Here is a 24,769-nt window from a genome sequence, read left to right as displayed (position 1 = left end):
CTAGCCGACAGACAGACAGACAGACAGACCGATAGATAGATAGATAGATAGATAGATAAAAGTGGGTTTGTTATTGGTGGTGATTTGTGAGAGGGGGAGGGGATTTATTGCCCACCATTAGAAGCACTAATCTATTGCAGGTGTTGCAGGCTGCTAGCCGCTGCACTGAGGCCTGCTGTCGTACCCCACGAGGCCCCACCATACATGTGTAAGTGTGAACGAACAAGAGGAAGTTTGTGAAAAAGAGGGTTAAAAAAACCAGAGTGTGAATACATGTCCAGCTGTACATAAGCATGCAGGTCCCTGTTACCTTGTTTTTTGGGGAACCCGAGTACCTGTTTGGCTTCCTTTGTCATTTTTTTCCCCGCATCTGAATAGATGATGTGCTATGGCTCGGGTAAACAGCATAAATCAGCCAGAATCCCACTGCATGCTGCTTTTTCTCTGCCTAGATTCTTATTAAACTCCTGCCATCATGACTGTGGCTTTACTATCCTGGGAAGCTGGGGAAGAATAATGCTTGGTGCACATTAGAATACATTACACTAATCCCATGTGTTACAGAATAAATAAATGATCTACCTACATTATTCTTGCCCCAAATGCTTCATTCACTGAGGAGTAGCATCACAAACTTTCACTGATTTTCCAGTTACACAAACTACATACATAATATATAATCACATAAATTACACATACATAAAGAATGTACTCACAGTCTGATAGTAGAAGACAGATTATAATTGCTCTACAGTCTGTATTTTGGCCTAGAAAAAGTGGACAGACACTTGAGACCATGTTGCTATTATAATAGACCACTGCCTCCTAGTGGACATATTTAATCATTGCAATTAATCAGGTGATGCCTGTAAACAAAGCAGTCTAGCATCTGTCCAAATAACATAAACATAATATTAGCTGAATATAGCCTCTAGAGTAAAATTTCTTAGTTTAAATACTGAAGAAAGCCCTGAAAATTATCATCTTAAAGATAGAAATAAATAGTCTAAAATCAAACAGACTGTTTGGTAGGCTTTTAACTGATTGTACTTATAATCTATCAGGAAAACATGCAAGCAGATCTTCCAAAACCAAGAAGAAGAGATATCTCTGACCAGTCAATATGTATGACACTACTAATTAACTAAAAACTAAAGTTAGCAAAAACAAGGGAAAATAATTAGCTAGCTGAATTTACCTCAGGTTGACTGCACATCTCAAGCCTGAGAAGAAACAGTTTTTTTTTTTTTTTTTTTTATGAATGGTTTCTAGGATCCACAGTATGGATACCACAATAACCTATGAATAAAGATACCACAATAACTTATGAATAAAGATAGAGTTTACTTTGAAAAGAGACTGAACTTTGCTACTAATGCTAGTGGCTAAAGACATCACATTCTGTCACTGAAAAAGGTGCATATCAGACTGGTTAGTACACAAGTGAGAGCTTCATTTATTATAGATGTCTTTAAAATAAAGTCTAACAGTCAAATGTTTTGCCCTTCTGCCTCAATATCTAATCACTAATGTGATAAGAATTATGGTATGATAATTCCTGCATGGTATCTCAACTCAGTACACCTCAGATCCTTTATTCAAAGTCCTTTAATTTGAAGGCATTTGTTAAAGGTGTAAGGAGGCACAAATGTTATAATCACAGTATGGCAAAGTATTTCCTCATTTATTAAGTAAAAGATTTATAACTTTGAGGACAAAGAAGAGACAGATGAAAAAAACATAATACAAAGAGCTACACTGATGAGTCAGTCAGTGAGTTCATGATGTAATGAATAATAAAAACATTTACCCTCTGCTCCCTTAAAACCCATAAAACAGTGCTTATGTAGAGCACATCCAGTGAATATTATATAATGATTTTCAATCATATAGACTAATATGTAAAGTCTAGTATGGAAATGATCCCACATTTTAAAGTTATTATCAGTGAAAATAATCTGTAACATAACTAAGTACACATGCTGAGCTTGGTTACCCTTATTCTTAGGGTACTATGTGTACTGAACATTGTGCAAGCACAATTGACAGTTTATGGCTGCATCCCAAATTGCATAGCACCATGCTAAAAGATATATCCAAATAGCATGCCACAATTTGTTATCTATCTAATCTTTTCTTCAGGAACTGTTTTATCCAGGTCAGGGTCACTGTGGATCCAGAGCCTATCTTGGGAGCACTGGTCGTGTGGCGGGAATACACCCTGGATGGGACACCAGTCCATTGCAGCACCAGTCCACACTCACTCATACGAAGGGGCAATTTAGTGTAGATAATCCACCAAAGGCATGTTTTTTTTATAGTTAGGAGGAAACAGGAGAAGCAGAGGAAACCAAGACACAGGGATAACATGCACAACTCAACACAGAGAGTAGTCTAACTTTAGGATTACATCTGGAGCTGTGCGGAGGCAACATTAACCACTGTGCCACCAGGCCGCCCTGTTACCTTATATAGTGACATACTATTTTGAGTAATAGTTTGGAGTCTGGGTCATAGCTAGCTAGAATTGGTAGTTAATATTTTCAGTATTAGCATCTGTAAATGTTTGCTCCTGTAGTTAGTGTTTATTATTAACACATGTGAACTGATGTCACCACCCACAACCTTCATGTGTACTGTTAGGTGATGGGAAATGAACACAGGTACTCAACCTAGATACAGACAGTTCTGGATTTTAATTAGTAACTGTAGCATGCCTTATCACCCTGTCCAGGGGAAAGACATCGAAGTCAGTTCATAAAAAACAGTGGATCCAAAGAGATAAAATACTTTAAAAGTTAATTTAAGATTTCCCTAACATTGTAAATAAGGAAGAAAACATGACATGACTGTTATAGGAAAATAATCAACAATGGGGTGGCGTGATGAAGCACGCAAGGCAGAGTTACTGTTTTTACCACCTTGGCAAAACCCCCCACAAATTTTCCAACGCTAACAACTTTGTCAGTGTGTAGTTATGTTTAATGCTTTGGAATGTCCATGAAACAAGTTGGTTCCTGTTATCACTTATGTTATAGCAGATATAAACAGTCATTCTTTCACCATTCTTTCTTCTGGGAACTTAATAAGACCAAAAAAATTGCTGTTACAGAAAATGAATCAGCACCTGACTAATCAGAACCAAACATTCAACAGTGGCTGTGGAATAAATGTCAACAATGCAGTACTTGATGGAAGTATTTTATAACACAGCACACATATATTTATACCATCTAAAACTTAAAATTACATGTAATTAAAAGGAATGAAAATTATAAAGGTAATTTCTAGGGCTGTCATGGTGCTTGGACTCTGTATATTCAGAACCTTGACAGCAATGGCTTCAAACAAAATATTCCTAACTACTTACTTTATCAAGAAATGTTCTTTCATATTGTGCTACATAATTGTTCTTCCATATTTATCCAGAGCACCAAATGAACACTCCACAAGCTCTGTAAGTGCCCAGTGATCAGCACCAACTCATGGCTGGTAGTTGTAACTGTTCCTAATGACCTGATCTCTGTAGTAAGGGAACCAGTCTCTGATTAATGTGGAGTAGTAGGTGTACCAGGGGTAGAAGGCCTCGCTCTGACGAAGCGCTCCAGCCTTAATGATCTGATATGCAGCCTCATGTGCAGGGTAAGCAGGAATGTCAATGTAGCCTCTGTATCAAACATAAAAGATATACATTGCCTTGCATAAGTATTCACTCCCCTTGAACTTCCACATTTTGTAGTGTTACAACCAGGAATTGAAATAGACTTAACTGGGATATACATATTTCATGAATCTTCACAAATTAACCCATAATTCTGAAGTGGGATGAAAAATCAATAGAGCTTGCAAAAAAATTTAAAACAAAAAATATACAAATGCAAATAAAAAACAAGTATTCACTCCCGTTGCTATGACCTTAGTTCTGGCACAAGCAGTTGCCATTAGAAGTGACATAATTTATCGAATGGAGTCCAACTGTCTGTAATTATAGTGTTACGTGATCTCAAGGGTTTGGTTATGAAAAATATACCAAGCTTTGAACACCCTTCAGAGCACTATTAAATCCATTATTAAAAAATGGAAAGAATATGGCACAACCATGAATCTGCCTAGAGGAGGCTGCCCACCAAAAGTCAGTGACCGAGTAGGAAGGCCATTAGTCAGAGAAGCAACCAAGAGGCCAAGACTAATTATGAAGGAGCTGGAGAGATTCATAGCTCAGATGGGAAGAGCTGTTCCCATATTATATATAATAACAAAAACTTCATATATATATATATATATATATATATATATATATATATATATATATATATATATATATATATATATATATGAAGACTTGCATAAAGCACTATTTTTGGTAGAAACCCAACATGGTTCATTATCCTGAGAAAAACTATCCCCACAGTGAAGCATGGTGGTGGTAGCATTTGATTTTTTTAAACAATGTATTTTTTACTTATCTTTTGGGCCATTCTCACTATGTGGGTGGATGGAAGAATCTTTTCTGCTTGTGTGCACAGTATGCCTTGGAAATGCAACTGCTATTTTGTTGTCTTGAAACTTTACCACTGTTCTCTGCCAGTGAAAACAACTTGAAATGAGCTCCTGCCCACTAAGACTCACGTCTTACTCCTGTTCAATCCACCACCACATCTATACACTGGTAAACAGTGCACCATCATGGATGACTCAGTACAGCATTGAGCAGTTTTCTCTAAACAGAACAAATCTGCTGTATTTAACCATGGCTCACTTGATTTTCTCCATGGCCGACTCCGTGTCGATGAGGCCCAGGGTGCAGATAGTGACAGTTACGTTGCTGTGCTTCATAGCCAGCTCATGCTGGAGACTCCCGAAGAAGCCATTCAGGGCAAATTTGGTAGCGGCGTATGGCAGAGCAAACGGTAAACACATTTTACCTGCAAAGTTCAACAACATTCACATGACTGCTTCATCAGAACAGAACTCTGAGTAGGATTTAAAAAGTCCTTCACTCACCAAGCAAGGAAGAGACGACTATTATTGATCCATTAGTCTTTTCCAGGGCTGGTAAAGCTTTCACAGCCATTTTCACATAACTGTGGAAATTCACCTTCACACAGTACAAGTAAAGGAGAAACGTAATAAATCTTAGACAGTACAAAGCACTGGTTACATATGACGTTACGTTATCATTTTAGTTTTTTCCCTGCTTTTACACACCTATCAGGATAATAAGTTAATGCTCTGACTAAGACGTGTTAGAGCAAGAAGATTTAGTTAGTGTGATTATTTTAAAATAAATGCATGTCCAACAGTGTTTTACTCCTCTTATACCACAGCAATCAACGATTACAATTTATTTAAGAATGACATGTTTTACATTTATAGTTACATTTAATGATGTTGGGGAATCAGTAGGGATATTCCCAGGTGAAATGACCTCATCTGCGAGTGATCACGTAGTGTCCACACCCCTACGACCACCAAACAATGACCACAAGTGATTCAAGTCACGTAGCATGAAACGGTCAGAGTTTCTGAGAGTCATGTAGCTTGCACTTGGCTGTTTTGTAATGTAGCTCCACTACATTGCCTCACCTGCATGAGCCACTGAACGTGATCCACATCGCCATCCCACATTCCATATGGACTCGGCCCGATGTGGTTAAGCACTAGGTAATCCAGCCCGTTAAGCTGCTTTTCAGCAAACTCCACCGCCCGGGCTGCATCAGATATTTCAGCCATGTCCGCTGCAATATACAGGGCTTTCTGAGCTCCCAGATCCAGACACTTCTTTACAACCTGCAATCAGATCAGCAACATGCATATACTGTGCCTTCCAGAGTTATTGGCAGCATTCAAAAAATGAGCAAAAATTAAGTTAATTTCCAACTGTTGCAACTAACATGTGACACTTTTTTCTTGCCCATAATTGTGCTTCATGGTATTATTATATATCATTATATTTTATACTTTTTGGTAGTTTTTGTATTCATTACCTGATTTGTAAAAGTCAAAACCATCTATTTCGACTGTTTTTGTTTTTCCCTTGGTAATAGATGATAGCGATTTTTACATGTACACAAACTTGTATTTATACTCCAGGCAAACAGGAATTGGCTAAAGGCAACAACAGAGCAAAAGAAATATATTTTTCAAGAATTTGTTTGCATTTTTTTTTTTACATCATTTCTTGAGGTGCTCATAATTTTGGCACATCCATTTCTGAGAGAAGATATTATGTTTAAAATTTCTAGTGAGATAAATATTTGTGTTTCAGCAGAGAAAACTGGTTTCCCCCTATTGTTTACATGAAAATTTTCAATGATTGTGTACAATCCTTTTGCTGATTTTTATGAAGAGTGACAATAATTTGAGGGCACCGTATGTTCTTAATTGACCACAAAGCAGAACCTGGTTACACCTTTTTTGTTTTTCCACATGCCTTCTAGCTGGATTTTATTCTGGAAGATCTTAATCACATGCAAATAGGAAATGTTGTAATATGTTATTAATGTCCCAACCACTAACCTCTTTTAATACATGTTCTCTTCTTGCTGTGATGACAATCTGAGCACCCATGCGAGCGTAATGGTACGCCACCTGCTCCCCGATGCCAGTACTCGCACCAGTCACCAGCACCCTCATGCCTTTCACAGACTCTGGGGAAAAAACAACAGAAATGTAGACATTCAGGTTTACAAATTCATATGCAAAAGTGACTTTCTGCAATGGACCTGCGTCATGTCTGACAGAAAATACCACCAGCTGGACAAAAAATAAATGAACTTTAACCTGTACTGCATGATCTTGCCATAGGGTAACATACCATTTGTCTGGATTTTTTTTTATCATTTAAAGAAAATATATTCAGTGATTGGCTGTTTCTTATAACTGTTATGTACTTAAGGTGAATGAATTAAAATCTCCCACAGTCCTCCTCTTTCCCACACTGAACATCATTTTAAACCAACCTAAAAGATTTTTTTTTAAGTCATTTGAAGTGACAGAATACAATACAACATGAGAGTGGGGTGAGTTGTCACATTTTTGTAAATCTTGTGAGTAAACTATTCTAAAGCTACTAATCTGTCATAATATCCTAGCAAGATATCAGTCACAAAGTAACTTCACTTATACATCTATCAGTTGTACTCATTATTACAGTACTGTGTGATTTATACCGGAATTCAGTTCTAAAAATGTTCCTGTATTTCAGTTTATACTGTATTGTTTTATAATCACTGATCAATAATCGAGTAGGTTGTGCGTCTTGTTTTACAGGAAGTGAAACACGAAAAAAAAAACCGTTTAAAAACAAAGTAAACCCAGACTCACCTTCACTAAAAGTGGGGCTACTCCACTGGAGTGCAATTAAAGCTGCACTCAGACTCCCGAATAGAAAGATTTTAACAGGAAACTTCATTGAGAAGAGCTGTAGTGGAGCTTCTGTGGCTGCTGTGATCAGGTCTGTTTAAAAGAGCATAATAACCGCTCTGATTGCACAATCTGCACACAGGCCAGAGTGTCAGGTGTCTGCATGCTGCTTACACTCCCGCCCAGTGGGAGCTGAAACTAGCTCCCAATCTCATCGGTCCAATCTTTTTTTTTTTTTTTTTTTTTTAAACAGGATACTTTTTGTGACTTTTTCTGATTTGTATGCATTATAATTATAATAATAATTCTTATTAATAATAATTCTTCTTATTATTATTAATAATATTACTACTAATAATAATTAAGTTAGTTTAGATTCAACTTTATTGTCATTGTCAGAGTACGAGTACAGAGACAAGAAATGCAGTAGTAATAATAATAATAATAATAATATCATCTGCAAAACGTCTGTATTATTATTATTATTATTATTATTATTATTATTATTATTATTATTATTATTATTATCACAGTGTTGCAAGTAACCCTTTTTGCAGGACAAATTACCTTCTATTCTATTGTGCTTTCGTAGTCCCGTCGGGCGGAAACAATACTCATTACAAATTGTTCCGCCCTAGTGCAGACTGAAAAAAATGAATGTGGTCGGTCAGATTTAAATATCGTATATAGTTTACATAAACTAAATATATTTATGTAAATGTATAGTTTACATAAATAGATTTAGCTTCTCATCAAAATGTGATTTCATTGCTAAAATCAGCAAATATCGACAACAATCTACTACTTTAAATTATGCAGGCTCAATAGGCAGGGTATGAACATGATCCAGTGATGAGTGTGCAGTGTAGTGAGGAGTGTTAGCGCCTCACAGCTCCGAGGTTAAACTCCAGTGAGAGTGTGGTGGTTGGTTTTATTCCAGAGCTTTGAAAATACATGATCACACCGTGTCGGTTGCAACACAATGCATTCACCTGGAGCAATGTGCTCATCTGCATCAAGTAAACTCACTTCTTCCTTCAGTGCAGTCAAAGCATAGACAGTGTAACATCTAAACATCTGTTAAATAATATGAACAAGGTACAGTAATTAAAATTAGTCCAATTACCAAAAAAGCCTAAATAAATAAATAAATAAATAAACCTCAGTTAGGTGAGTTTGTTATAATCCACTATTTGTACTTGGAGATCAAGTATGTACATTATTAACCGTGTTAATTATAGAACCTATTTAAATTGTCTTTTATATTGTGCTTTTTTAATTATATATTCTTACACTTTTATTCTGTCGTCTATTTTCTGCCATGCTGCTTCTCTAGCTTTGGTAATTGTCGAACTGTTGCTTTTATTTGCAGTAATGTTTTTCTAGTCGTACAGTTTCATTATGAGTCGTTGTTCAGCTAACACCTGAGTTCAGCACGCGAGCAGATACTGCCCGTCATTTACTGACACAGTGTAAGGGGTATTTTAAAATAATATTTAAAATAGCAGTATTATTTTATAAACGAATGGTTAGAAAATACTATTGCAAAATACTCCAGTATGAATAAAAATCCACAACAACAACAACAACAACAACAACAACAATAATAATAATTGTTATTATTATTAAAAATTTTATTATTGCAAATGAAAGCAACACCTTGACAATTAACAAAGCTCAAGAAGCAGCATTACAAAATATACAACAGAATAAATATTTATGATTATTATTATTATTATTATTATTATTATTATTATTATTATTAAAGACGTTAAATTTAACTCCGCCATTCAAAGTTGCACAAAAAAACTTTATTTAAACTCTATTTCTACATCCGGTTGTCGCAGGTCCTGCCCTTGTGGATGGAGCTAGCCGGGAAGCTAGCTAACTAGCTGTTGTGTACGGAAGTATTCTGTATTGCGGGTTTTCTTTACATAGGTTTATAGATACACATATTTGGACCTGGTGACGTCATGGCAGCTAGGATTTTGCCAGTAGTCAAGTAAGTGTTTTTATCTTACTGTAAACTGTCACAGAGGAGGTAGCTATGCAGTTAGCCAGCTAGCTAATCAGTAACAAGTTGTTAGGTGTCGAAATAATCTATAGACAGTCTGACAGTCAGTGTCCCATTATAGACTGGAATAATGTTATATTTTTATGTTGAGTAATGTAGCTTTATTGTAAATTAAGGTCTTATTTGAGTAATGTTTACTAAGTGGAGTTCAAGGACGATGTCTGTACTTCCCATATACACTATAATGTAATACACATGTATTTCCTGTAAACTACATTTTACAAATGCATTGTTTTTTATGTGATTCAGTCTGCCATTCCATTAACCGATGGAACTGATGATGTGAATCTGAATCAGTGCACAACCAAATAAGAGCATTCACTGTGTGTGTGTGTGTGTGTGTGTGTGAGTGTGTGTGAGAGAGAGAGAGAGAGAGAGAGGGGGTAAAACCCCAGAATCAGCGTTGCCACTTCTTTTCAGAGGAAAGGAGCTAATGCCTGCTCAAAAAGTCGCCAGATGACGCCACAGACTAATTTACATATTCATGAAATCATCATGCTCATTTGCATATCGTGTTACATGGAGAAGGAGGATTTTCTGAAGCTACATAGACCACACTGGAATAGAATATAGCTGTAGACAGATTACACCTTATTTCTTATAGAAACAATAAACTTTTGGTCATTGCACAACAAATCAGCTATTTACAGCTATTTATATTTACAAATAAAAAATAATTGCTATCAAGAACGCAGTTGAAATGAAGCATTGGTAGTGAGCAGCTGGAAAGAAGAAAGACATGTGCAGGTTGGACAACCTGTGATCAGGGATTGGTGATCGGGAATAGTGGTGATCAGTTATTGGTTGTTGTCTCAGTCAGGTATTACACACAGCTGGTGATTCGAGCGAACCTGCTCCCTCACCTCGTATAACCAGCAGCAGTGCTGTGAGATGGAGAGCCTTATCGAGTGCAGGGCAGTTGCTTAGATTTGTCGCTAGGCTCTTTTTTTGACATAAAGTCACCATAAAACGTCACCAAACCAAGCAACAAAGTCAGTTAGATGGCAGTGCTGCCTAGAACAACTGCTAAATAAGGTTCCCTTAATGACTGTCATCTTGGATTGGGCATCTCATGTAAAAAACTCCCATTTTCCTTTTAAGGTTAGCCACAAAAGTGGGCATTGCTGGAGGGGCTGTGTACGTGGCCTACGATTCAGGACTCCTCAGTGGGAGTGCTGAGGGCTCCGAAGCGCTAAGCAAAGCTAAAGCAGCCATCCCTCCCGCTGTGGACGAGTGGACTAAATACTTTGGCTTGGAGGTAAAGTACACTTGAAATGATCATGCATTAGCTACATCCCAATCTGATTGTGCCTTATTAGAAATTATCAAAGGATTTTGATATAAAACTCTTGTCATGTAGGATCAATAGGACTTTATAGATGAACAACAAGTCAGATGTAATATAAAAAATATCCAGTTTGTAGTTTATTTTGAAAGATACTGGGCATATTGGTAAAGGACAGGTTTTTCCATCTGTTTTTCATTTCAGCTTCCTGCAGCACCCAAAATCGAGTTTTCCCCAGGCGAAGCTTGGAACTCAGGTAAACACCCATCAGCTATTCTGCTCTGTGAGATGTGGTTTATGTCTAAATGTTCTGCTGTACAATAGAACCCAAAAGTCTGAGCTCACAGCCCAGAACTGTTGAATGTTTTAATGTGAAAAAGTGCTTTTGTGATTAATAAGTTTAATCTTATGCTGAAATACTGTAAGAAATAAGAAAAAAAAAAAAAACCCTCATCATTGGTACCTTTGTATTCAGAGCTTGTGAACATATTAATGCTCAGTGAGATTGATGAGATTGCAGGATGCAGAATCTCATTAAAAAATGAGAGCAGAATATAGAGGAATTTAGGAATCTGAGACCACTCATAATACACAATCTCTCCACATCTGACATCTTTTCATGTCGACTCTCTTCTTTATCTCACCCCACACATTTTCAGTGGGGTTTAGGTCATAGACTGTCAAAAGCTTAATTCTGGTTTTCAAGTTTGGGCAAAAATCCTAACAATTTGGAAGGTAATAGTATAACATTTATTCAGCTCTAGTCAGCCTCATTGTCTCAACACCATGAGGGTTTAGCAGTCCATTGACATGCATACATGACATACATCTATTTGATGTAACTACGATGCTCTAGGCCTATACATTACTTTTAACTCATCAGCTAAGTTGATATTTCTGGTGTTTTGTAAAATGGTTTGGTCTGCTGTATTATCAAGATAAGAGCTTTGGCACCCACTGAGAACTCTAATCATAGACATTTCCTCATATGCAGAGGGTCTCTGTATATCTTGCAAGTTTGACATTATATGCACGACAGAACTGGCTATAGTTCTGTTTCATAGACTGATTTATTTAAGGTTTCTCAAAATGTCCTGTGATAACTCAGACTTTTGGACTGTACTGTTAACCATGGAATTGAAGTGTGCTGAAATATGGATTTCAAATATTTTTCACACAGGAGTGCGGAAGACCATCCATGCTTTATCCATTGCTCCGAGTGTGGTGTGCGAGTACACCAGTCAAGGCATGCAGTACGTTAAGGACCTTATTAAATGAATGCTTACATCTTCATGCTTATAGATGACTCTAATTATGATTCCTGTGTGTTGGTCGAAGCTGAACGTCGAATGGTGCACATGGAAAATCCCTCATGTACAAGTCCAATACTTTAAAAGCTAAATTCAAGGGAAAGACTGAAGACATAGTCAAATTACAATGCAATTTTTTTTTTTTTTTTTTTTTTAAATTCTGTGAAATACCTGTTCTAAAGGTATATAAGTAAAACAAGTATAGTTTTATGAATATGAACATGGCATAAGGCTATATTGTTGTTATTGTATTTATCTTTTCCCTTTATCGGAGCGTCTGCATTTTGGTATGTAATGTAATTACATGTTAACTTAGTTGACTGTAAAATAAACCTTAATCTTATTTGGAAGGTGTGTATTTTTGTATGTTAATACTGTAATCTAAGCTAAAACTAAATCATAGTTTTTGGTTTACTTGCAGCATGTTAGACTGTGATGCACAAAGCAGCACTGAGTGTACAAAACGTTACTCACACTACATCTACTCCATTGTTTTTCAGCCTAATTCCTATACAGCACATCTGGACAGCACTTTGAGCTACCAGATATCAAAAGTGCTATGTAGTGATACAAGTGCAACAAGGTACCATGTCAGACCAATTGTTCTGTTCATATATAAAAGTGAGAGTTTATATTAAGTAACTGCCTTTTGCCTACTCCTGTGCTTTTTTTTTTTTTTTTGGTGATGACCATACTAGGAAAAAAATCATGCTTGAAATACAACTTTAAATTCAGTGACACATCAGAAATTATTAACATTCCTTTAAAAAAGACTCCAGAAATCAGTCTCTTGTTCTGCCTTGGTATCTTTATTTAAGGATTACAATTTTATGCAATGATAAAATGACTTGATATCAAGTTAAGCAACACATGAAAAAATACGTCTCAAGCATCTTCCTCGATCACTTTGTTTATCCAGTCTGCGTATGCTGAAATGTCAGTGTAGACATTAGGCACATTTGGATAATTGCAATTTCGGTTATAATTGAAGGACACTATGCCCACTGCAAGACCATTGCACACCAGAGGCCCACCAGAATCACCCTGTCAAAACAGCACAAATAGCACAAATGATTCAGCCTTCTCACTGTTCAAAAAAAAAATAAATAAAAATGGAGCAAACATATACACTTTTTGTTTTTCGCACCATTCTGTGTAAAGTCTAGAGACTATTGTGTGTGAAATTCGCAGGAGATCAGCAGTTTCTGAAATATTCAAACCAGACCATCTGGCACCAACAACCATGCCACAGTTAAAGTCACAGAGCTCAGACTTTTTCCCCATTCTGATGTTTGATGTGAACATTAACTGAAGCACTTGACCTGTATCTGCATGATTTTATGCTTTGTGCTGCTGCCACATGATTGGCTGATTGGATAACTGCATAAACGAGCGGGTGTGCAGGTGTTCCTATTAAAGTGACCAGTGAGTGTATCTCCGTCATCATACCTGGCATGCTCCACTTCCTGTTTCGTAGCCTCCTGCACACAGAACGTTAGCTGGGAGTTGAATATCCACTTCGTCCCACTTCTTCTTACAGACTGTGATATTTATGATGGGCACAAGAGTCACCATGAGATCATTCACCTGCGGTTTGTTTTCAGTTCTTCCCCATCCTGCGACATCGCACTTGATATTGGGCTTGACCAGATGGTGCTTGCTTGGGATTTTGATGATCTTCACATCTTCATCATTCAGATTGACTTTATCTGAAAGCTTGTTTTTGTAAGAGAATTCATGTTATACGTAAGAAAAAAAACATGACAGGGCTTGCTATTATAGGAAAATAATTAATAGTGATGTATGTTAAGTTGATTATTTTCCAATAACTTCACATACCTTTGTGTTTTTTATTTTTATTTATTAAAAAAATGTTTAATGTTGTGGGATATCCATGGAACAGGTTCATTTCTTTTAACACTTATGTTATAGCAGCTATAAACAGTCATTCCCTGACAAAACAAAGTATCTTTACATTTCATAAAGAAATTGTAAAGTGCAAACTCCTCTGTCCTGAAGACTTTCCGTTGTCAGAAAACTTGCTGACTGTTACGAAATACTGACACTGGAGACTCCGTCCATAATTAAACAATACCGTACAAAGCACAAGTGCTGCTGTAGTGAATATCAGCATGCCTGTGATTTGGCTGTAGGTAATCACAGCTGTGCTGATATTCAGTGCAACAGCACAATTGTGCATGCAGTATTGCTTTTTTTAATTAGCATTATTAATTATTGTAAAAATGCACTGTGAATACTGTATAGTTTAATGGATTTATCCGTACCTTCAGGAGCATGATGTCAAACCCATGAGAGGGTTGTTTCCAGTATGATGGGTGTATGTGCTTGCTTTGCACTCTGTATCTTCTCAGATTATTATTGCTTCCCGGATCGATGTTGTGAGTCCCGAGAACCACACTAAGGTGACTGTGTATTGAGGGATATCTTGTCACATTGAAACAAATAAATCCACACATTTCTGTACATTAAGAAACACACAACATGAGCAGCTTACTCTATGCCACAGTGGGCAGCGGTGAGCACGTAGCTGGGGTTTATGAGGAATCCTCCACATATGTGCACACCATAAAACTGCACAGATGCCATGTACTGCAGTGAGCTCTTCTTGGCTTTCTCGCCATGGATGATTTTCCCTCCATGTGTGACTGGAAAAAGTTTTATTAGTCTAGTAAGATTCAGTTGCCATTTTAGGAGTAGATTAAATAGAGTTATTAAATCGCAATAACAATATGTGCATTATTTATTATAAGATACAAAGTAAACAACATATAGAGAGCTCAGCATTTCAGAAAAAAAGAAAAAGTAATGTGCAGTTACATAAGTATGTGCTAGAATCTGTGCAGTATTCTTCATTATTATTCGGAAATGAGTGCTTACCATTAAAAGTGAGGATGCTGAAAGTTGCAGCAAGCAGCAGTATGTGCAAGACCTTCATCATGCTGCCAACACACACTGAGTCAAAGACTTTCTGGTTGTGGTTGTCTTTGATAGTCAGTATTGTTCATGCCTCTGCCCCTTTGCTTAGAGTGACGTGCCAAGCATTTATGAAATCTTATATCCAAATATATTCAAATTCAAATAAATATTCAAATAATATGCTATTTATGTTTAATTGGGATAAAACATTTTTCACTGGTTCCTTAATGTCTGGTGTGAATTTGTGCCTCAGGCAATATACTGCATGTGATGTAATCTTATAACTGATGACAAAAGACACCAAATTAAATAAATTTCACACTGTTGCCCCAAAGCATAAAGCAACTACTAAGGAGTACCTTTATACACATCTTATTCTTGATTATATTGTAGTAGTGAGGGCATGATTCAAGTTTTATGATTCAAGGAGGCATAGGAGAGTCTTATGATTGACTGTGTTGATGGTAGCTAAAAAGGTCAAGGACGATGAGGGCTAAGGACAATTTGGCTGATTTAGTGATTGCTCTTGCCCACGTAGTCACCAGTAAACCTGCAGGAACAGCAACATTAGGCTTTCCTCAGCTTGCAAAAACTACAACAGGATGTATGCACAGGCTGAGGTGTCAGTGGCCTGGTTGACACACCAGGTCATTGAAGAGGAATACTGAGACATGTTTGAAGCTTCAGTGTGCTGCAGGGTTAAAAGCTTCTGGATTCCGATTTGAATCTGGCTAGAATAACATTCCCATAATATCAAGTTAAGCGACACGTGAAAAAAGCTTCATTTTCAAGGGAAACTTCCCTTTATCACAGACTTAATCCAGTACACTATGAACCCTGACACGTGTTATCAGGCATATTTGGATATTTACATTTTTATTTTGATAAATGATGGTCATAATACCCAATGTGAGAGCAATGTACACAAGACACCCACAAGAATCAACATGTCAAAAATATTTTAGTGTTTCAAAGTTTCATATGAGGCAGAAATATAATCCCTTCATCAAGCCTTACAAACTCTAGTTTTAGTCACATAGCTTCTGCACACACACAAATAGAGTTGAACTTTCACTTTAGCCCACTCCTGCAGGTAGACTGGCAAATTTCTAACACATCAGACACCAGAAGGTCATTGATCCTCCTCTCCAATTCAGTGTTTCCCCATCCTGCAACCAGTTTGCCCTTGCTCTGGATTTCAATTTCTCTCCCTAATTTTGTCTTGGCCAATTCCCACTCACTAGTTGGGTCTCCCGTACGATATGACAGCTACCATCTGGGCTGAAGTCGATCATGTGCTTCCTCTGTGACACCTGAAGCCAGCCAACCACATCTTTTCGAACTGCTGCCCATGTTGCAGCACAGGACAGCATAACACACAGTGATATTCCTCCCCTAATCCACATGCATGATCTCAGACACCCATGACCTGCTAGTGTCACTATGATAGAACGTATGCCATTCCTCCCTCCCAGTGAGCATGGATAGTTTTGCTCTCTTGGAGTCCCTTCCACGGCTGGCAAACTGTCTGACAAAGACTACCCTCAGACTTCTATTATAGGTGAGTTTTAACATAGAGGAAGCACATGCTAACCTTCATCCTCCCTGGTTGGTAGCTGTTGTGTGCTACGTTATAGCTAGTGGGTAAGAATTGGCAAATGACCAAACTGAAGTGAAAATGGGGTAAAATAAAAAAGAATGAATGAATAAATGAATGAGGTGTACCTGACTGTCAGTGGTTTATTTCATGATCACAGAACAGAAATGCATTAATAAAATTGTAAATATATCCTGATATTTTCAAGTAGGTTTAAATAACATAATGTGCTGCACTGGCATGCATAAAGCTAGAAACAAAACCTCAGACACTGTTATCTTATCAAGGAAAACCTCAGTGTATTAGCTGATTTCTTATCTTGTTCAACTTCTCAGACACAAGATGCATTGCAGATCACGTCTTTCACGTGTCCTATAATTGTATTCATAATCGTTATTACTTACTATAGTTAGAACTCACAGGTTTTAATCGGCAGAGAGACTTGAAGATAATTTTCTGTACTCTACTGTTTCTTTGGAAATACAGACACTGGTCCATTGCAGGGCACCATGCATACACACATGCACACACACACATTCATGCACTAAGAATGCGATTTATATTTTTATGAAAGCCTTCTTCATTTTGTTAATTCCTTATTATGCAGATAAAATTGCATGTTCAGCCTGGCAGGTGCAGTATCACTCAAAACAAAAGTTTACTTATGAGTAAGGCCAGATTATATCAGCAGTCTGTCCTGTGTGGTTAGAAGTTACTTCAGACAGGCAACTAACCTCTGATTATTGCTTTGGTCTCAGTATCTACACTGGATAGAGCTGGATGGAGATTAGGTTTAAAAATGTATTGCTTTCAAAGGTCAAGTCAAGTCAAGTGGCTTTATTGTCATTTCAACCATATACAGCTAGTTTGTACACAGTGAAATGAAACAACATTCCTCCAGGACCAAGGTGCTACATAAAACAAAACACAGAACCACAGGAGACATTACATATATTTACATAAAGTGCACAGTGCAAACATGTGCAGACGGCACAAGACAGTACAATACTATCAAAACAAGACAATGGGCACGGTGAGTTATAGTGCAGCGCCGACTAGCACGCAGTTCTAATAAAAAAAAAGTGAATCATATGACAGTAGTGCAGAAGATTGACAAAATAAGTTGCTGTAATGTAAACATAGGGAGTAGCAGTGGAGAATGTAAAGATAATATACAGTATAATAAATATTTGTAGCAGCAGAAATTGAATACAGGTATGTGCAAAAATTGCAAAGAAGATGGGGTGATGTTCAGTTGAGTGTGTGTGTTTTCAGTCCAGTCCCTGAGTGTTGAGGAGTCTGATGGTTTGAGGGAAGAAACTGTTACACAGTCTGGCCATGAGGGCCCGAATGCTTCAGTACCGTTTGCCAAACGGCAGGAGGGTGAAGAGTTTGTATGAGGGGTGCATGGGGTCATCCACAATGCTGGTGGCTTTGCGGATGCAGCGTGTGGTGTAAATGTCTGTGATGGAGGGAAGAGATACCCCAATGATCTTCTCAGCTGTCCTCACTATCCGCTGCAGGGTCTTGCGTTCCGAGACGGTGCAATTTCCAAACCAGGCAGTGATGCATCTGCTCCTGATGCTTATCTTGGACAGAAGGACAACCCAAATACATAATAAATAGGTGTACCTGATTCCCAACTGTTTATTTTATTATCACAGAACAGAAATACAGTGGTTGTAAAAAAGTCTACACACCCTTGTTGTTCCACCTTTATGTGATATATAACATCCAACAAAATTCGGGTAGTTGGAGCATGTGACTGTAGTCAGAATTAACCAGTTACATTCAAACTCGTGTTCAAAAAGTAATTATCATATGCTCTACATCAGTGAAGTGATTCTGATTAACCCCCCCCAAAAAGATAAGCTGTTTCTAAGGGATTTTCTTAACATCTTCTTGGTTTCGTCTGACTCCTGAACCCATTGTCTTACAAAGCATGTATGGGATCTCATTGTAGAAAAGTATCAATCAGGATAGGGGTAGAAAAGAATTTCTGAAACATTAGATGCACCATGGAACATGAAAGCCATCATCAACAAGTGGAGAAAATCAGGCAACACAGTGACATTACCAAGTCCCTCCAAAGTCAATTCAAGTCAAGTCAAGTGGGTTTTCATTGTCATTCCTCTGTACAGTATAACTTGTACACATCAGAACGAAATGTTGTTTCTCCATGAACATGGTGCAAAATGTGTTACGTTCTATTGAAACCAAGGTAGAACATTTTGGGCATAATTCTAAAATACATGTTTGGCACAAAAATAGGACAGCTTATCACCCAAAGAACACCATACCCACAGTGAAACATGGTGGGGGCAGCACTGTGGTCATTGTTGTTCTGGTGAATTGTGAGAAAATTCTATTGAATATGTTGTGCACATATCACAATTACATTTTTAAATCAATACCCATATCGCAGGCTAATTCTAACTGACTTCTGGCCACTCAGCTCTATTCACAAGTACACTATATAGGCAAAAGCTTGTGGACATCTGACCATCACTCCCATATGTGGGCCTTCCCACAAAGTTGGAAACAGAAAATTGTATATAATGTCTTTGTATGCTGTAGCTTTAGATTTCCCTTCACTGGAACTAAGGGGCCCAAACATGTTATAGCATGACAATGGCCCTGTCTATGAAGACATATTTATTAGGTCTATGAAGACATATTTATTAGGTCTATGAAGAGTGGTCAAGTGGCCTGCACAGAGCCCTGACCTCAACCTCACTGAACACCTTTGGGATAAATTCAAACACTGACTGCACCCCAGGCCTCCTCACCCAACATCAGTACATGCCTGACCTCACTAATGCTAATGGTGAATGGGCAAATCCTCACAGCCATGTTCCAAATTCTAGTGTAAGCCTTCCCAGAAGAGTGGAGGTTATTATAACAGCGAAGGGGGACTAAATGTGGAATGGGGTGTTTAAAAGGCACATATGATTGTGATGATCAGGTGTCCACAAACCTTTGGCCATATAGTATAATTTGTCTCCATGGAAAAGTTTTAAAAAAAAAACACCCAGAAATGGAAGCTACTGTCATGTTCACCATGGGTAATTTCCCCCAGACCACCAGAGGTCACTTTTACTCACTGTTGCATCAAGAAATTCCTGCAGAGGGCAGAGCAGTGTGGTTGTAATAAAAATGGTGCACCTCTAAGAGCACATGGAGGTGAAAAGTTTGGAGAAGGTCTTTATTGGCAAAGGAAGGGCTTTCACCCATTCAGCTCAAATTCAACCCTGAAGATGCAACTGGTATGAATATTGTTAACATTTTCATCTGTGTTAATGTCAACTTTGAAGTTGGGAAATGTCAGTATTGTGTTTAAATTATGTAGATTTTGTTGGATGGAATTTGATAGTGTTGATTGATGCTAAGTTTGATGTTTGATTTATGTTGAAATTTAAGAATTACATGATTTGAAAAGTTTGTCAACATTATAGTTTATTATGTTATAAATGAAACCCATTTATTTGTTCTGCTTTAATTGATTATAGTTAATATGTTGATTGTGAATTTAATGGAATGTGAAATATTAGTTTAAATATCTTTATTTATATTAATGCATATTTTGTGTTTGTATCTCTTTTAAAGGTTATCAACCTTCTTGTACTGCAATTACAGCTACTTTGCTGCTTCTACTATTGCTTTGCTAAGCCTTTGCAAGCAGAAGAAAAATTAAAAAAACAGTAAAGATGAGTTGTCCTCTTGCGCCCTTCAAAACTTAAAAGCCATTTATCAAGTTTGGGCAGAGCTGAATGGGAAAACCTAAAAAACTTGACACTCACAATTTTTGAATTTCTTCCTGTGTTGTCTGCCCCATGTCCTTCCTTGTTTGTACACACCTGATTTGTGTTCCTCTGAATAGTTACCCTATTTAAGTTCTGTGTTTTCCTCCTTAGTGGCCCAGCATTACATGTTGTATAGTCACTGGTATGTTGTATTTGCACTGTAAGTAGCTTTTATTTTCATATTTCCTTTTTGCCCTGTCTTGCTGTAGTCTAATTTTTGTTTTTTTTTCTGCCTTTTGTTTGTTTTTTTAGTTGTTCATTATTAAAGACACACTGTGCTTGCATCTGACTCCCTTGATTTCATGACAGCTATGAGTATGAATACTGGGTAGGACCCCTTTTCTCTCAGATCAGCCTCAATTCTTTGGTGTTGACCAAGGATTTGTGGTCAGTGTTGACGGGATTGTATCACATAATCACTGCACATTTATCAGCTGCACTTTCACATTCAAACAATGCTTGATTCATATTTACGATTCCAATATTTGCCAAGGAATCGTTGCCCACACCATTACAACCCCACCAGCAGCCTGACCTGTTGACACAAGCCAGGTTGAGTCTATGAATTCCACCTCTTGCCCACCCACATTAGTTGTTTTTCATTGTCATTTTTATTCACTGTTCCTGAAATTAGTAATGAAATGTAGTAACTTAACATTTAAATATGGCTCATTCTCCATTCCTATGGTGGGCCAAAAAATTGTACTCCAGCCAGCCACTAGAGGGATTCAGAGACATTTTGGCTTCACGTTTTTACCCCTGTTCTCTTTCACACACACAAAAAAGTGGATATGTTGATGTAAAAAAAAAATAAAACCAAGATAAATAATGTCAGATCTTTTCCCACTTTTAATGTGATCTAGCAACCAACAAAATTCAAGTGAAAAATGAATAGAAATATTTTACTAGAAATGTTTCACTTCCTGTTTTCAAATTGTTTTGCTGGGAGTTTCTTGCCTGCGTTGGCGTCTTAACTATACTGTTTCTTTCTTTTTTTAAATAAATAAATTTGTCTGTTGTATTTTTCACTTTCTCCTCTACCTTATTTTAATTTTTTTTCTCGAAGAGCGCTTTTGTATTTTGTCAAGACAGCAAGCGGAGGCCATCCACACCGGATGCACGCCGTCTAAAATAATATCAACAAATCTTCGACTAAGATGCGTTAAACAGCAAGGCAAACATTCAGCTTGTTCAGTGTGTTCAGTGCAGGATTTTTAGTCTTCCTCCGTCGTTAGTAATAGCTTTATTTGTGATAAATACGTGTTAGTTAGGTCTCTGACAGAGAAGATCGCAGCATTAGATCGCCGGACATAGCCAGGTAATCTTAGGGTCTTAAACAAGCACAGGTTCTCAAAGATAGTTATTCATGTAGGAGCTAATAATATACGCCTTCGTCAGTCTGAGGTTACTAAGAGTAACACTGTAGAGGTGTGTAAATTAGCGAATGTCCGATGCTGTAATATGCTCTGGCCCCATCCCAGTGCGGCGTAGCGATGTAGCTTACAGCAGGTTATGGTCGCTGAACTGCTGGATGTCCAGGTGGTGCTCCAAAAACAATGTGGGGTTTATACATAATTGGACTAGTTTTGAGGGCAAGGCTGGCCTTTTAGGGCGGGACGGTGCTCATCCCACTCGGGAAGGTGCTGCTCTCATTTCTTGCAGTATAGCACATAGTCTCAGAACAGGCCTAGTTAATCGGGTCATTCTTCATTTGTGGTGGCAAGTGGTGTCCCTCTACTTTACAACAGTTAAAATAAACTTTAAATACCAGTAAATCATAAAATGTTTACATGTTTGTACTCTGTAGGGTAAACACAATTTGTGCACTGTTAATAGTTACATTTTTGTTTTAAAATACGTATTTAATTGAGTTTGAGAGATTGCATTTATAACAAAATATGCATGTTCCCGCCATACCTCAGAGAGGTATCATGGAATGTAATTGCAACAATATAACATTTATAACCCTTGTGTGGTCTTAGAATTCTGTATACTCCCCTTGTCCTAAGGGTCAAAAATGACCCGCCTTCACTAAACCTCTGAATAAAGCAGCTAAATTTAATTTCAATCCTCAAATCTATTTTGCATGAAGAAACAACCTCATCATTCATCACAAACTCTGTCACCACTTGTTTTTTAATAAAGTACATGTTCATTTTTTCTACTGGTAAAGGTACCTACATAGGTGTAAAAAGTATTTAGCAAGACAGTATTCATAAAAGTTAAAGCAGCAGAAAGGAGTTCTGTATGCATTTTATTGAAGGGAAACAACAGCCTGACTATAAATACAATTACAATATCTACCAACCTTTTGGCAGAACATCTGACCTAATTATCACGTGGAACAGTAGGACAGTGTGTGAGCATGGACTTTGCAGATATATTTTTTACACGTTGAGCACATAGTGTTTGTTTTGCAGCCCTTTTTGGGGGGACAGAATTGGCATCTCCTCCTCTTGCCTGCCCTAGCTGCAGCCTCACATGGAACAGAAGAAGATTCAGCACCCTGAACAGCTTTCACAAGTGCTGCAGAGGCTGCTGTGTGAGGGAGACGCTCTCTTCTTTGAATATGGGGGGTTACAAGTGACTTTCCCAGCTGCTCCAGGAACACCCTCCTCTTGTTCCGCTTGTCAGGCATCCAGGTAGGGTCAGTCTGGCTCCAAATCACAAAGGCATTGTTTGAGGACACATCAATGATGTTATAGAAGATGACCAAGGGCCAGCGGGCAGTCATCCTCCTGCAGCTGTAAATTCCAATCACCTTGTCCCGGTTGTCCACACCTCCTTTGTTGTGGTTGTAGTCCAGAATGATAGCTGGCTTCTTGTCTTCACGATCACTGATCTCTGCTGTTTTGTGCAGTGTGCTCAGGAGGACCACATTCTTGTTCTTCTTCGGGAGGTAAGAAACTAGAGTGGTGGTGGGGGTGAAGGCAAACTTAAAGGAGAAGGCCTCTCTCCCCCTTGTTGCAAGTAGTGCAGGGGGCAGCTCAGGCTTGTTCTTTCTGACTGTGCCAACCATGGTGATCTTACTCTTCAGCAGCTGCTGGCCAAGTTCATAAGATGTGAAAAAATTGTCACACGTGACATTGTGACCCCTCAGTCCATCTGTCACATCACGTACAACCCGCATCCCCTGATTCTTCTCTGGGCCTCCACTGGTCAGCTTCCCTGTGTACACTTGCATCTTCCAAGCATAGCTGGATTGTGCATCACAGGCCACCCATATTTTGATGCCATACTTTGCTGGCTTGTTGGGCATATATTGCCGGAAAGGACAGCGACCTTTTGACAAAAGATAATCAACATTGAAAATAATTTACATTACAGATATGAAAATAAAAATTTATATAAAAATTTACCTCTGAATGGAACCAACTGCTCATCCACTGTCACTTCAGGCGCAGGGTTGTAGAGGTACGGCAGGCGCTCCACCCACTTCTCTCAGACCTCTTTTATGGCAGCCAGTTTGTCTGTCACTCGTCTTGCAGGTCTTGACTCACGGTTATCAAACCGTAACATTCTTGAAAAAGTGTGAAAGACCTTCAGTGACATTGTGGCACGGAAAATCGCTCTGCATCCCAGAGACTACATGTAGCCTCACCTTGGGACCTATACACACCTGCTAGGATTAGCAGCCCTATGTAGGCACGCAGGTCAGTCTCATCCATGATTTTCCATTTGTCTCCATATTTCTGGATACCATGTAGATTGGTCATTTCTAGGATGATTTTTTCGATGGCTGGTGTAATGAACATGAAAAATGTTGAGACGATGTCCTGGGCATGGGAAACAGCATATCTTGTTGGCCCTGGGGTCATCTTTATGACATTTTCTGCTGCCATCCTGCCCTGGTTGCCATATGGTAAAGAAGACCATGATATTTTGCAGTTCTTTGACAAAAAAGTTTCTTTGTCAGCTTGGGGGATTTCTTCTTCATCTGAAGATGAGGAATCATTCTCTGGGTTGTACTCTTCCCCATCTTCTTCTTCAGATACCTCCTCCTCTTCCAAATCAGTGTTATCTTCTTCCTCCAGGACACCTGAAGTAATCTGCAGGAAGGACACCTGAAGAAGATCTGCAATTTGCTGGGCACTGAAACAGGCACTCATGACTTTAGCAAAAAGACAACTAGGGTACTGCAATCTACAGCACCTATATATAAGCATTTCCTATTAGTAAATAATGCTTTCAAGACATGTTTATTTTGTCTGAAATTCTTTTTATTTTGTCTGAGCTTGAGTCTTGCGTGGGGGCATGGAGGGAAGATGAGAGAGAGATCAATCAGTAGCACACAATCTTAATTTCTTATTGTGTGTGTGTGTGTGTTGGAGTGTGCATGTATGTGCCAGTGTGTGTCTGTGATGAGTCTGTAGTTTTTGTGGTGCATAAATGGATTTA

The 24,769-nt window shown here is 38.1% G+C and overlaps 3 protein-coding genes and 1 pseudogene across 4 annotated transcripts; 1 reads left to right on the top strand and 3 right to left on the bottom strand.

The window, feature by feature from the left end:
• Positions 1 to 2,672: 2,672 nt before the first annotated feature.
• hsd11b1la (hydroxysteroid (11-beta) dehydrogenase 1-like a) lies at positions 2,673 to 8,056 on the bottom strand. Of its 2 annotated transcripts, XM_026927435.3 has the most exons (7): positions 7,933 to 8,056; positions 7,327 to 7,458; positions 6,520 to 6,650; positions 5,587 to 5,790; positions 5,005 to 5,098; positions 4,760 to 4,925; positions 2,673 to 3,667 (listed from the first exon to the last, which is right to left on the bottom strand). In XM_026927435.3, exons 2-7 carry the CDS (start codon positions 7,412 to 7,414, stop codon positions 3,484 to 3,486), a joined length of 867 nt encoding a protein of 288 aa, XP_026783236.3. In that variant the 5' UTR covers positions 7,415 to 7,458; positions 7,933 to 8,056; the 3' UTR covers positions 2,673 to 3,483. The 2 variants fall into 2 exon arrangements, with proteins under 2 accessions (XP_026783236.3, XP_053094353.1); XM_053238378.1 differs by lacking the exon at positions 7,933 to 8,056 and having other exon boundaries at positions 7,327 to 7,554.
• A 1,134-nt stretch (positions 8,057 to 9,190) lies between these two features.
• Positions 9,191 to 12,384, top strand: micos13 (mitochondrial contact site and cristae organizing system subunit 13). The gene is made up of 4 exons (XM_026922641.3): positions 9,191 to 9,367; positions 10,541 to 10,697; positions 10,929 to 10,980; positions 11,905 to 12,384. The coding sequence occupies exons 1-4, from the start codon at positions 9,339 to 9,341 to the stop codon at positions 12,000 to 12,002; spliced, it is 336 nt and encodes a 111-aa protein (XP_026778442.1). The 5' UTR covers positions 9,191 to 9,338; the 3' UTR covers positions 12,003 to 12,384.
• A 163-nt stretch (positions 12,385 to 12,547) lies between these two features.
• LOC113533225 (mast cell protease 2) lies at positions 12,548 to 16,399 on the bottom strand. The gene is made up of 5 exons (XM_026925202.3): positions 14,933 to 16,399; positions 14,550 to 14,700; positions 14,320 to 14,461; positions 13,484 to 13,750; positions 12,548 to 13,078 (listed from the first exon to the last, which is right to left on the bottom strand). The coding sequence occupies exons 1-5, from the start codon at positions 14,991 to 14,993 to the stop codon at positions 12,920 to 12,922; spliced, it is 780 nt and encodes a 259-aa protein (XP_026781003.1). The 5' UTR covers positions 14,994 to 16,399; the 3' UTR covers positions 12,548 to 12,919.
• A 6,307-nt stretch (positions 16,400 to 22,706) lies between these two features.
• LOC113527205 (piggyBac transposable element-derived protein 4-like) lies at positions 22,707 to 24,480 on the bottom strand (annotated as a pseudogene).
• Between the last annotated feature and the right edge of the window lie 289 nt (positions 24,481 to 24,769).

This window comes from Pangasianodon hypophthalmus, chromosome 11 (assembly GCF_027358585.1).
Source record: "Pangasianodon hypophthalmus isolate fPanHyp1 chromosome 11, fPanHyp1.pri, whole genome shotgun sequence".
Lineage (NCBI taxonomy): Eukaryota > Metazoa > Chordata > Actinopteri > Siluriformes > Pangasiidae > Pangasianodon > Pangasianodon hypophthalmus.
This window is presented reverse-complemented; position numbering and strand designations above follow the sequence as displayed.

Bases quoted from the DNA above. Each gene is read 5' to 3' on its own strand.
- hsd11b1la (XM_026927435.3), bottom strand. From the start codon at position 7,414: ATGAAGTTTCCTGTTAAAATCTTTCTATTCGGGAGTCTGAGTGCAGCT. The intron at 6,651-7,326 runs GTGAGTCTGGGT...TTTTTTCCCCAG, and splicing joins TAGCCCCACTTTTAGTGAAG to AGTCTGTGAAAGGCATGAGG. The intron at 4,926-5,004 runs GTGAGTGAAGGA...TGAACTTTGCAG, and splicing joins AGTCGTCTCTTCCTTGCTTG to GTAAAATGTGTTTACCGTTT.
- micos13 (XM_026922641.3), top strand. From the start codon at position 9,339: ATGGCAGCTAGGATTTTGCCAGTAGTCAA. The intron at 10,698-10,928 runs GTAAAGTACACT...TTTTCATTTCAG, and splicing joins CTAAATACTTTGGCTTGGAG to CTTCCTGCAGCACCCAAAAT. The intron at 10,981-11,904 runs GTAAACACCCAT...TTTTTCACACAG, and splicing joins AGGCGAAGCTTGGAACTCAG to GAGTGCGGAAGACCATCCAT.
- LOC113533225 (XM_026925202.3), bottom strand. From the start codon at position 14,993: ATGATGAAGGTCTTGCACATACTGCTGCTTGCTGCAACTTTCAGCATC. The intron at 14,701-14,932 runs GTAAGCACTCAT...AACTTTTTCCAG, and splicing joins CAGCATCCTCACTTTTAATG to TCACACATGGAGGGAAAATC. The intron at 13,079-13,483 runs GTATGATGACGG...CTGTTTTGACAG, and splicing joins CAGGAAGTGGAGCATGCCAG to GGTGATTCTGGTGGGCCTCT.